Raw genomic sequence first — 12,928 nt, 5'->3', positions numbered from 1 at the left:
TGTGTGTGTGTGTTTCAGGAGGACATTCATTCATTCACTGACAGCGCGTTCTCTATTTGTCTTCTCGCGCATTGATAGTTTAAAACATTTGCGTGAAGGAGCATGATCATATAATCCAAAGGATGACAGAAAGAACGGACGCTGCGATAAATATTTTAACACGTTAAAAAGCTGGACAAATGAATCGCATGCGTTTATGTTGACAGCACTAACGTTAGGCTACTTGTCATACATTGCTGACAGAAAATGCTGCGGTTTAAAGTGGACTCGTTTTCATGGTAGGCCTACACAGAATGTTTTTTTTTTTTTTTTTTTGTAAGCTACACAGACTATTTAATTAAATATTAAAATTAAATATTTAGCCAAGTCTGAAGTTAACAAGCAGCACGTTAGCTCAGTTATCAACAGGTGTAGACAGAAAATATGATTATCCTGACCTGAACTAATTTACTGAACCAACTCACATCTCCTTTCTTTCTTTTCATCCATGATGACATTAAAGTCACCTGTTGTATTTTCTGGCGTTTCATCGCTGTCTGTGCCGCAACCGCTACTTGCTCATTAGAACATTCAGTGAGCTATTTTACACAGGCTCGGTCCTGCTCCTCCGTGGCAATGACGGCTGCGGTTAAACATCATAACCAACGAATTTGAGTGGCAGTGGGGGGGGGGGGGGGGCAATGGGATTTTGGAAAGTGTCCCCATAGGAAATTACGCCCGTGGGTAGGACATCATCCCCAAGCTTCATGAACTAGCGCTCCTTTCACCGACAACGCTAACGTGACGTATAAATCTCAACCACACTGTGTTGCCAGGCCCCGCCCTGCTCTGCCTCTGATAGGCTTGTAACGTTAGTAAGAGCTGCGTTCCTTTCATATGATTGGTAGGTGAAATCAATTGACTCGAAAATATTGAACCGCATGCAAGTTTAAAAAAAAAAAGCTTTTTTTTTCTTCCTCACGGCCGCACGCCGGAGATCCGGCACGGTGCCGGAATACTTTAAGCCCTGTGAAGGTAGCCTGGCAAGCCAGACCTACATCAAGATGTTAGGTCTGGAAACTCACTCACCATAGACGCGGTTTAATCCGAGGGGCGGGATAAACGGCTTTCTTTCAAATTCCCTCTGCACGCAATAGGACAGCGCTTCAACCAACCAGAGCATTTTCCCAACAGCGGAGCTTAGTTGATAGATTCAACTTTTGCCATATCTGGCCGGCAAAACGACGAACACATCTTCCTTTTTTAAGAATGACTTAAGCCGTTCTTTGCTCTTTTCTCAAAGAAAAACTCCAAGTCCTCCAGAGTCGCGGCCAAAGCCGATTCGAAAGACCGTTGTTCTCCATCATCATGAAGGATGATACTCATAATTTTCTGATATGGCCTCTAGGTGGCAGTGCTTAGTAATACAACTAACAGTTTCTACAGCCACACTGTAAAAAAATTCTAACCCTCCCAAATCAAAAATTTCAAGTGACCGATAACATCTAAATTTTTCAATTGGCCCAAGTGAAATTCTGTAAATTATAAAATTAAATTTACAGATTTTCACTTGGGCCAATTGAAATTTACAGAATTTCACTTGGGCCAATTGAAAAATTTAGATGTTATCGGTCACTTGAAATTTTTGATTTGGGAGGGGTAGAATTTTTTTACAGTGATTTAATGCACATCATTTTCCAAAACATGTCAATTCTATCTACTTGTTGCTTTTACAATAAAATAATATTGTCTTGATTTACAACAGTATCTTACTGCCGAAACTCTCTGCATTGCTGCTGTAAATTTCATATAGCAAGAAATATAATAGTGTTTCTGACATTTGCTAATTTAGCAGTGATGTTTATTCTAAGCAACTTACAAAGGAGAATACAGGCATTTTCAGGATCCTTTACATATGTTACCTGCAAAGTGTGAAATCCCGGTATTGTATAGAATGGCAATGTATATCCAGATCCAGAATCTCCACACAGTGAAAAGCTTCCATCACTAGCATTATTTTCTCTTTCTCTAATTCTTGCAGTTCTTCTTCAAGCTTCTGGACTGTTAACTTTAATTATATTATCATCAAATTTCTTCTTTAAATCTTCATATGTCCTCTTCTCTTTCTTTGTCTTTGTTATATTTTTGCTTCTTTGACGTGTTTGCTGTAGTGGCATTTATTTGTGCACACTGTACAGTGATTATCTTTCATCACTTCACACCATGAGAGATCACTGGCCCACCAGCATCCTGGATAATGACAGTTCTCCTCACAGACACTGCAGCATGTGGCCTCACTGACTTTAGAGAGATCAATATCAACCTTCTCTTTGTAGGACACTTCAACTTCATACTCAAAGATCTTATTGTTTTTGACATGTTCCTTGTTCTTCTCCAGAGCTTCTGGAGTTTGTTTCAGCTCATTTTGCTTTAGTTCTGTCATTTAACACATGCTTTTAGATTAGAGATATTTGCCTCAATGTTTCCGTTTCTGCAACACATCTTGAGTCATCTTCAGGGATTTTGGTTGTATTGTGTAGAGAAACTTGAACAATCCTTCCATTCCTCTAAAACTGAGATTCCATGATTGTTTCTGCATTACTTCATATTCTTCATCATCAGGTTCTGACTGACAGTTGTCAAACAGGAAAAACACTGGCTGATTCTCATCATTCACTGCACACTCGATTTCAGCCTTTTTAACAGCCGTCAGAGCATTTTTAGGTCGAGCTCCAGATGAGTGTGTGAAGAGCAAGACAATGTTTTCAGCAATATCTCTCCCAAATAAAGACTGAACAGCATGAAATATGTATATCTGTCTGTCAGAGAGTCGATTCTGTGTTGCTTTAATCACCAGACACACTGCATCTACTTCATGAACCCCTTCAGTAGATTTACTTAATCTAAGCAAACTCTCAGCGATCTGTTTATTAAGATTAACTCCACGAGTGTCTCCATATCCTGGTGTGTTGATGATTGTTAGATCAGTTGGACTCTCTTGTGGATAAAACCCATAAACAGTGATGCTGGAGGTCTGACTGTGAACTGATGTTCGGTCACTCTGATCATCTGTGATCTCAAACCAAACCTTGTCTTCTCTCTTCACACCCAACATGTAGTTGATCATCGCATTGATCAGTTTTGATTTTCCTGTTCCTGTTTCTCCCACCATCAGAATGGTTTTATGCAGTTTGTTTGTGTCTCTCTCTCCAAATGTCATTTTTCTATGACATTGATCAATATTGTCTATCTTTTTTAACAGATGATATCGAGCAGGATTTCCATCTTCAATTAAGATGCTTTTCTCGATGAGATCATTTATGTTCTGTATGTAAAGCATAAAAACACAATAACAATAAAGATGGTCATGCATACATTTTGTACAATCTCATATTTTGAAATCATCATCAAATTATAAAATGTTCACCAACATCCGTTATAATAAAGGCCCTTTCACAATAACTCAAACCACCGAGGAGCTTCTTCTAAATGCCAGATTATAATTGATGTAATTATTTCTGTTTTGTATACTTTTGTCATTAAATTCTTTGTTAGTTCATTTGCATCCCACACGTATTTTGTGAGGCTAGTTTACCTGGTTCCCTACGGTAGAAACCTAAAATTGCCCTTTAATGAGATTCTATCAGCAAAGCTTCTCATGTGAACATCAGAACAGTGATTGTGTCGGAGGATACAAGTCATGTGAAAACACCTCAAGATTAGAATAGCAGTGTTTAATGATGTAAAAATAAATTCTATAGCTGATCTTTCATGAATGTTCATCATACCTTTGTGATAACTTTTGTGACATCAGATTCAGCGGTGTAGTTGAGTTTTCTCACTGCTGCACATTTAATATTGTACTCAGTATCTGGTCTGAGATCAGTCAAAGTAACTGTATCCTGGATCTTTGACACAGTTTGAGATCTCCAGTCTTTCTCTTCCTTCATTTTGTACAGTAATTTGATCTCCTCTGAATCAGGACCCGGTGGAGACACTTTCAGGACCACTTGTCTATATCTGACCTGTTGGACAGTGATCGGACAGTCTGGTTTTGATGAAGGAGTGAAGCAAACAGCTTCATTATATCCATTTTTATACAGGAGAATGCAGGAACCTGGATGCTTTTCATGCTCTTTTATGGAAACCATAAATTTACTGCTCTGACTGCTATATGACGTCATCAGCTCTTTAAACATGTTCAAATGTTCTCTCATTTTCTCCCTGATGCTTCCAGTGAGCCATGATTGAGACGCCACATCAGGTTTCTTCTGTGGGTTTCTCATCATTTGAGGATTCATGTAATTTTCTTGCTCATTAAGCAACTCATCTGGCAGCTCAAGAGAACTGAAAGTGTAACAAAACACATTCTCCACCTGAATATCAGACAAATACGAGTCCAAGCTTGTGTTCACTTCGGCTCCAAAGTCCATTAACTGTCGAAGAAATTCATTAACGGTGTTCAATTCATTATCTTTCACTGTGATCCACTCTTTCAGACTCTTTTCATTGAATGGAGACTCATCATGAGCTTGAAGAAGATCCATCAGAGCACGAGACTCTTTCTCACAAGCTTTCACTGACTGGATCACAGATTTAATTCGGTCACTGAAATCTTGTCTGTACGTTTGGCAGTTTTGCTGCATATCTTGTATTTTCTTATGAAGTGCACTAAAAGTTCTTTCTTTGGTGTTTTTCAAAAGTAAATTACACTTGTCTTCAGTCCAACTGAGATTTTGGATAGCAGACTCTTTAGCCTTGATGAGATTCTGGTTAATGACTGTGAGACGCGTCACATCACTCTCTACGGTGTAGTTGAGTTTTCCCACCGCTGCACATTTAATATTGTACTCAGTATCTGTTCTGAGATCAGTCAGAGTAACTGTATCCTGGATATTTGTCACAGTTTGAGATCTCCAGTCTTTCTCTTCCTTCATTTTGTACAGTAATTTGAGCTGTTCTGTATCAGGACCCGGTGGAGACACTTTCAGAACCACTTGTCTATATCTGACATCTTCAATGATCGGACAGTCTGGTTTTGATGGAGGAGTGAAGCAAACAGCTTCATTAGATTCATTTTCATACAGAAGAATGCAGGAACCTGGATTATTTTCCATTTCTTTTGATGCAATAATAAATTTGACTGATTTGCTGTTGTTTAAATCAATCAAGTGTTTAAATACCCTCAGGTTGTTCCTCATAGTCTTTTGGATGTTAGGCGTGAGCCAAGTCTTGTGTTCAGATTCAGAGCTTTTCTCCTCATTTTTTCCTTTTGTTGAAGAACTCAGGAAGGTCTTTTGTTTAGAAAGCAGAACATCTGTCCAGCTCAATGATGTGAAAGTGTAGCTGACCAAATGTTTAACTTCCAGATTCATTAATTCTTTATTGAGGTTGTTTTCTACCATTGCTCCTGAGTCATTCAGTTGTGTGAGCAATGCTTTAATAATGTCAGATTCTTCCTCTTTGTCTTTCAGCCATTGTTCAAGAGCGCTTCTTTCAAATGGAGATTTCTCATGATCTCGTAGAAGATTGATCAATGCTGTGTCCTCTATGAATTTTCCACGGATCTTTGGTAAGAGAGAGCCGAGTTTCTTGATGAGACTCAATCTGCACTGGTAGCAGTTTTTCTTCATGTCATTGATTTTGTCATGAAATGCAGTAAATGTCGAAGCTGGCGTGTCTGTCAGAAGATCACTGCATTTCATCTCAGTCGTACTCAAACTCTCAATTACAGATTCAACATCTGAGCTTAAACCCATGCTGATTTCATGTTGAAACTTTACAACTCTTGAGAAAAGTTTGTCCAAAGGAAAAAGCCAAACTCTCAGAGGAACCGCAAGCTCTTTGTTTTCTCCCAGCAGTTTCGGAAGATCTTCAAAAACCTTCATAGCATCTTCAAAAGTGGTCGGGTTACATGGTAGCTGGAAGTCGCCATAAAATGTACACTTGAATTTTTGGGTAGCGGTCTTCAGATTGTCATTCAGATTAATGTTTGCACCAGCTGAAATGCTGATTAGTTTCCCAAAGACAGCTTCTACATCTACGTTTATCACTCTCTTGTCTTCATCTGATAAAACGTTTCTATCAAAAACAAAGCAGGCATCTGCTCCGTACAGCACTGCGGTCACTACATGTGTGGCAATGTCATTGTCATAGTGAGCCATGTCTCCAGCAAAGTGGTTCATGATCAGTTCTTCAAACTTACTGGTGGAATGATAATGTAATGTCAGTCTCTGTTGATTGAATGATTTCTTTGTGTCCTTGAGAAAATTAGCAGCTCCACTTACACTGATGAGTCCTCCTAAAAGACTCAGTTTCAGACTACCATCAATATTCAGCAATCTAGATTTTTCCTCAATCGAGTCTGAAGCTGTGACTGTGAAATCTGTATTAATTTGGGGTTTAGTACTTATGTTCTGCTCGTTCCTCCAGAGTCTGATTCCTGTAATGGGGAAAAAGTAATAATTTATAAATAAATACTTTATACATTTATAGAACAGCAATTTAATATGCTCCTTCAAGGCAACCTTCATTTTCTCCCAGCAGAGCAATACCAAAAAAAATGTCTTGCCCCATTGGCCATTCTCTTCCATTTATTTGTATATTTATTTACATAAATGACAGGTGAATCACTAAATATAAGCAACATTTGTAGATTATCACATTAATGCCACACCATAATGCAGAGTTACCAACAATTTAAACTAGAGTTATAAATACCAGAGTAAAAAGAGAATAATTAATGAATAATTAATGAAAATTGGAAATATAGAAAAAAACACCATTCAACTAATAATAAAATAGTTCCCTGAGATAACGGTTCACTTGCATTGCGTCAGTTTCTGAAGCTTATGGAGGATACTCCGTTTTCTCTGAATACTGTAGTCTGATTGGTTGTACCTGCACAGGCAAATGGCTTTTCAGCCCGCCAAAACGGGCGGGGCCGACTGCCTATTTGAGTCATTCCTGCTATCTTAGGAAACCAAGGTTGCGTTAATAACCGGAATGTTCCCTTTCCATTCAGTTCAGTCTCATTGCGTCAGTTTCTGATGCTCATGGGGAACACAATTCAATAGCACCGTGCTATTAGTGCAGAATGGAAGGTCGTCCTGTGAGCCCACCCATTCCCAGGGGATGCTTGGCGATAAGGACCCCATGGCAGGCTACATGAGAGATAAGGACTTGAAAGTTTTGTCCAACAAGACAGGCTCAGGCCTTCATACAAACCCCATAAGTTGGGGACTGGTTAAGCAGACAAGTACCATGCCTGAAGAGCATGGACGTCTAAGTAGAACCTAGCAAAGGTGGATGGCGAGGACCAGCCAGCCACTGCACAGATGACGGCAATGGGCACTCCTCTAGATCAAGCCCAAGAGGATGCCATTCCCCTGGTGGAGTGGGCCCTTACCCCAATAGGGCACTGCAAGTCCGAGGACTTGTAAGCCAATGCTATTGCATCCACTATCCAATGGGATAGCCTCTGTTTCACAATTGGCTTACAACTTACAACTGGCCCACGAAGCACACAAATAGCTGCTCTGACTTCCGGAACTGGCTAGAACGCCCGATGTACACCCCAAGGACCTTGCTGTCAGTAGGCCCAAACTCGAGGCAGGATGTGTCCACTGAAAGAGCCTGCAAATCGCCAACTCGCTTGAGTGATGCCAGAGCCAGCATAAGGGCTGTCTTTAGTGAGAGAGGCTGGCTGTTGTGAGAAGCTCAAACGGAGGGCCTCGGAGTGCCAGGACTGTGGACAGGTCCCAGGGCATAACCGTGCTGGGGCGAGGCGGGTTAAGTCTCCTGGCTCCTCTGAGAAACTTGTGTGAGTTCTCTTTCGATGCAAAGAGGGCTGCGAGTGAACTGGAGTGAATAGCCCTATTTGATTATTTCTAAAACCCAATCCGACACGGATCCGGGAACTCAACAGGGGGTTTGGAGGTAAACACATGGTTGCTTTGGGGGTGGTCTGGTCTTGGCAGGACTCAACCTCCTCCTCTTCATGCCCTAAACATCAGGGCTGCTTGGGATCCAGCTCTAGTCTAGGACGGGGTCCCTGACACCTAGGAAGCAGGTAGCTCTTAGTTGGACGGAAGAGCTGCTTCACCTTAGGTTACACCTTACGCCTGCAATGACTGTGAAGCCATCTAGTGCAGAACCAAATAGACTCAATGGAGGGAAAAGGGATTAGGGCTTAGAGGGATGAGCCGGCCTTGGTCTTCCACCTGAGGGCCATGGGTGGGAAGAGGTACGTGAAGACGGCCTCTTCCAAAGGGGGAAGTTTAGTTTACCCTTTTTCTTCCGCAGCATCAAGCGAGGTGACGGCAGATGAAGAATAAAAATGGACTCAAACTGAGTAGTTATTCATGGACTTCTGTAAAGAACAGGGCTGGCGGTGCCCCGGCTGCAGGAACCATTCATCGAGGCGGCTGTGGGCGGGATCCGCTGGGACCGACCACTCCAAGCCCAACTCTTCTACAGCCTTTTACAGCTCAGCAGATGAGTTCAGAGTCCTCCCCAAGCCTGGCTGTTTCTGTCTCTTCGGAAAAAAGAATCATTTGAAAGACTGGTGCTGGCCTACCTGAGGGACATTACTGGACTCTTGCTGGATCCCCTGCAGTTTGCATACAGAGCAAACAGGTCTGTGGATGATGCAGTCAACATGGGACTGCATTATCCTACAACATCTCGACAAACCAGGGACTTCTGTGAGGATCCTGTTTGTGGACTTCAGCTCGCCTTCAACACCATCCTCCCAAAACTCCTCCTGTTTAAATTAACCTAGCTCTTTTTGCCCACCTCCATCTGTCAGTGGATCAACAGCTTCCTGACAGACAGGCAGCAGCTAGAGAGGCTGACTGCACGACGACTGCACCGCAAAAGACCCCTCTGTCAAATTCCTGAAGTTTGCAGACGACACCACACTCATTGGCCTCACCCAGGATGGTGATGAGTCTACTTACAGACTGGAGGTTAAAGAGCTGGCTGTCTGGTGCAGTTATAGCAACCTAGAGCTTATGACGCTCAAAACAGTGGAGATGATTGGACTTCAGGAGAAACACATCTCAGTATTATTCCCACTCACCATCATGAACAGCACTGTGGCAGCAGTGGAGTCATTCAGGTTCCTGAGCAACACCATCTCTCACGACCTGAAATGGGAGTTCCAGATAAACTCCATTGTCAAAAAGGCCCAGCAGAGACTGTACTTCCTTCACCAGCTAAGGAAGTTCAACTTGCCACAGGGGCTGTTGATACAGTTCTACTATGCAGTCATTTTACGAGCAAATCTCGACATTCAGAACAATAATATCAATATTATTATTACACTGAGCGGCATATAATACAAATCACCCAGGGGGCGTGGTTAGGGCTTTCTCACAGGTACACTGTTCATGTAAACAACTATGAGCGCATGCGTGCAACCTGAGATACAACCGTGCATTGGTGATTATTAGGAATAAATATAACTAATACTGACAACGAAGGACATAAATATACATGGAATTGCAGTAATTTCACAGCAGCAGATTATAATTAAGTAAACAACTGTGAATGAATTTTAATTAATCAACTTTAATTAATCAACTAACATTTGTTTTTCTTGCAGGAATAACATTCATATACTTTTAATGTGTCAAAACTCTTTGGGGAAAAACTTGTGATTTTGAGTATGTGTCTATGGGTAAAAATAACATAGTTATGGGAAGTGAAACTAGACAAGTCTGTTAGAACAAATTAAGTCATCATTAAAACCTTGTGATAAGTAATCACAAGATCAGAGTTTGCTTTACCTAGTAACAGAGGGGTTTGCATATGAAGAACCAATCAAATAATGGGGAAATTATGTAATGCAGCCTGACATTTATGCTCGTGCACAGCGTTAGCGCAGACACATTTCAAGTATTTCGTCATTGTATTGTGTTATATTTAACTTCTATTCGACAGTATTTTACCAAATAAGCTTGATTGATATTGTTTGTATTTTATATATGTTTATATCCATATTTATATCTGTATTTTATATTCACAGAACCACACATCTATGCATCTAAACAACGATTTGAAATATAACCTGAGTGAGACATCATTGTTCTGACCGGACAAACTGTAACCTTCAGCCAACCTGAACTAGCAATTAGAGTGAATACTCACAAGATTATTCATAAATAGTTGTGCAACTCCTCGTACTTTGTTATGAAGTTTAATGTTTGAGTTCCAGAGGAATTTGTGACTGTTTCACCTGTTCAACCACAGCAAAGTTTTGTTATTAGTAAGTCTGTGCTTTTTATCTTTTTTTTTTCTTGTGTGCCGACTGCTGAGGGAACTGCTGTGCCTTGGTGAAAAAGTGTTTGTACATGTATTTGTTTAATTATAGTTGCAAGCAATCATTCAATTCAGCATATTGCACAAAAAAAAAGAAAAAGAAAAAAAAAGGTATTTACTGCGAGAAACGGACCTCGGGTTCGGGTTCAGGCTTAAAATATAACTGCGATGTCGGGTCGGGTTAAATGATTTCGGGTACGGGCCAGGTTCGGGCTTCAGTTTAAAGCAACACTAAAGAACTTTTCCTCTTCGGTCTCCCTACAGGTTGACAGTTGGAAGTGGAATTGTCCATTACCGCTGTCGTAAATATTTTCGCTGCCCGCAGTCTACTGTCGCATACACGCTCGCTGTTTATCCAGCACCGGCTTTGGAATGAACGATGTCCACAGACAAGGTAGAGTATGTTGCATGATTTCATGAAAGTATGATGTATTGCAACATCAGAAACGAAGAAAAACTAAATACTGACTATTGTAACGCTTGACGTAAAGCAAGTCAAATTTGTAGTTTTCTTATGTCTCATTCCAACTACAGAAACGCAACCCGGTTTGGCAAACTTGCATAGTGTGGTTATAGCAGATAGAGGCCTGCAATGCCAATCCAGAAGTGCCTTTCACCCTGTTACGACTTGATGAACCACTGATATGATTTTGGAAACATTATTTTAAAGTAAAAAATGTTCCTTAGTGTTGCTTTAAAGCCTGTGCAAACCTCTACCTCACACCCAGGCCAGTTACTCTTCAAACTGGCGCTACAGAGAACTGAGCACCAGAACGGCCAGGTGTAGGAACAGTTTCTTTCCTCAGGCAATCCATCTCATGAACAGTCAATGCCCCTACTTGGCAATAAACATGTGCAATACAGTACACAACACTATTTATTCATTAATTAATTCATTCATTTAACACACCATACTTATTATCTACATTTCCTTGCACATGTCCATACATAAGTCTATTGTATAATTTTGTGTATTTTGTATTTTTTTTAAAATATAGTATAAAGTATTATAGTAGTAAAGTATTTTTTGTATAGTGTTATTTCATATTTACTCTATTTTTATTATTTTTATTATCTGTGTACTGTCACTGTTGTTCTGTTTGTGCTGTGGAAGCTCTATCACCAAAACAAATTGCTCGTGCAAACATACCTGGCAATAAAGCTCTTTCTGATTCTGATATTGCCAAATGATTTTTATATTGTAGGTTCTTCACTACAATCTCATCATTTATTTTACTCTAATCATTTATTGAAGGCTTCACAGATTCTGGTGAACAGTGGTTGATCACCTGGTACGAGAGCATCTCTCCTGCAGTCATACAGCATTCCCAGCTGGAAGGGTCTCCCTAGAGCTGCAGTCTCTATTGAATTCACTCCCACTGGATCCATGCTAGACAAAACACAGTAAAGAAGAGATAAACTAATGAGGTTGGTTTGATTATTTTGTTCATAGCTTCCAATTCGGAAGGAGGTTCTTAAATATCAGCATTAGCGCCATCTGGTGGGCCTCTAAAAATAGCGTAATGCACTTTCCTCAAATTTTGATTACGGTTTGTGTTGTTAGTATAGTAGTAGGTATTAAACTTTTGCAATTAATACAGCACGACGTATTCAGTAAAAAAAAAAAAAAAAAAAAAAAAAAAATGCTATTTTACATAAGGCATGATTGTTTTCTTTTACAGTTAAATAAACGAAACAATTAAATGCAGACTCGATTTACAATATATAGCCTAAGTCTTACCCTTTCGAAGACAGTTCAGTATCTGTCATGACTGGTTCCACACATGAGGAGTCTAGGTTAAAAGCAATGTGTTGTTAAATAAAATACAAATGAAATTATTTGTTTCCACAAAAGACACAATCTACTAAAGACCTAAACAAACTGTTAACACATATACATGAGAGAAGATCGTCATTTGCGTTTCCTCTGAAGGACTGATACACGCGCAGCGCAAACTGAGATTTATCATTATTTGACATGAAGAGAACCACATTCATTCTTATTCAGTCGAGTATATGAAATATGCGGATGTAGTACAAAATACGAGGAAGTCCAGAATCACGGAGAAGAAACAGAGACACATTGACGAATGAAACATGAAACTTAATAAATACGATGACAATGCATGTGTTCATCAAGCAATCTCAGGTATTTTTCAAAGAATAATAGCCTATGTAGCATGAAACTGATATGAAAAAGTGAAATGGCATCTGTGCTGATCCTGTCCTCTTCTTGTGTATGTTGTCTTTCATTAGGCTACAGTAAATGGGTGGGTCTCAGTAATCAGGTAATAATTAAGTTAAATTAATCTGCTTACTGTTTTACGTTCCTTCCGACTTTAAACTCTTGCAGGCAAAAAGATCGACAAGTAGGCTGTTTACAGGATACTGAGGGAAACACCCTCTTGGTCATGTGATTTAGAGGAAAATATGCTGTTTACAATTGAACAATTGAATTCTTTTCCCTTTGAAAAAAAATTATAATAAACATTGTCAGAGGTGACATTTCATTTAATTTTTTTAGATGTTCTGAAATTTTAACAGTGTGTTTCAGGCACGTGCACAGGTAGGGCTCAACCTGTGCAGAGCACATGCCCTTTTTGCCCTTACACTCCGAAGTGCCCTT

General features: G+C 40.0%; 1 protein-coding gene across 1 annotated transcript; it reads right to left on the bottom strand.

Annotated features, from left to right (window-relative positions):
• Nucleotides 1–961: 961 nt before the first annotated feature.
• LOC311284442 (uncharacterized protein) lies at nt 962–12,717 on the bottom strand. The gene is made up of 5 exons (XM_084399472.1): nt 12,621–12,717; nt 12,044–12,095; nt 11,592–11,692; nt 3,768–6,421; nt 962–3,304 (listed from the first exon to the last, which is right to left on the bottom strand). Exons 2-5 carry the CDS (start codon nt 12,070–12,072, stop codon nt 2,456–2,458), a joined length of 3,633 nt encoding a protein of 1,210 aa, XP_084255598.1. The 5' UTR covers nt 12,073–12,095; nt 12,621–12,717; the 3' UTR covers nt 962–2,455.
• Between the last annotated feature and the right edge of the window lie 211 nt (nt 12,718–12,928).

This window comes from Rutilus rutilus (genome assembly GCF_951802725.1).
Source record: "Rutilus rutilus genome assembly, chromosome: 24".
NCBI lineage: Eukaryota > Metazoa > Chordata > Actinopteri > Cypriniformes > Leuciscidae > Rutilus > Rutilus rutilus.
The sequence above is the reverse complement of the archived record's forward strand: the minus strand, read 5'-3'. Positions and strand labels throughout refer to the sequence as shown.

Bases quoted from the DNA above. Each gene is read 5' to 3' on its own strand.
- LOC311284442 (XM_084399472.1), bottom strand. From the start codon at position 12,072: ATGACAGATACTGAACTGTCTTCGAAAGG. The intron at 6,422-11,591 runs GTGATCAACCAC...TCCCCATTACAG, and splicing joins GAGAGATGCTCTCGTACCAG to GAATCAGACTCTGGAGGAAC. The intron at 3,305-3,767 runs GTATGATGAACA...CTTTACATACAG, and splicing joins TCACAAAAGTTATCACAAAG to AACATAAATGATCTCATCGA.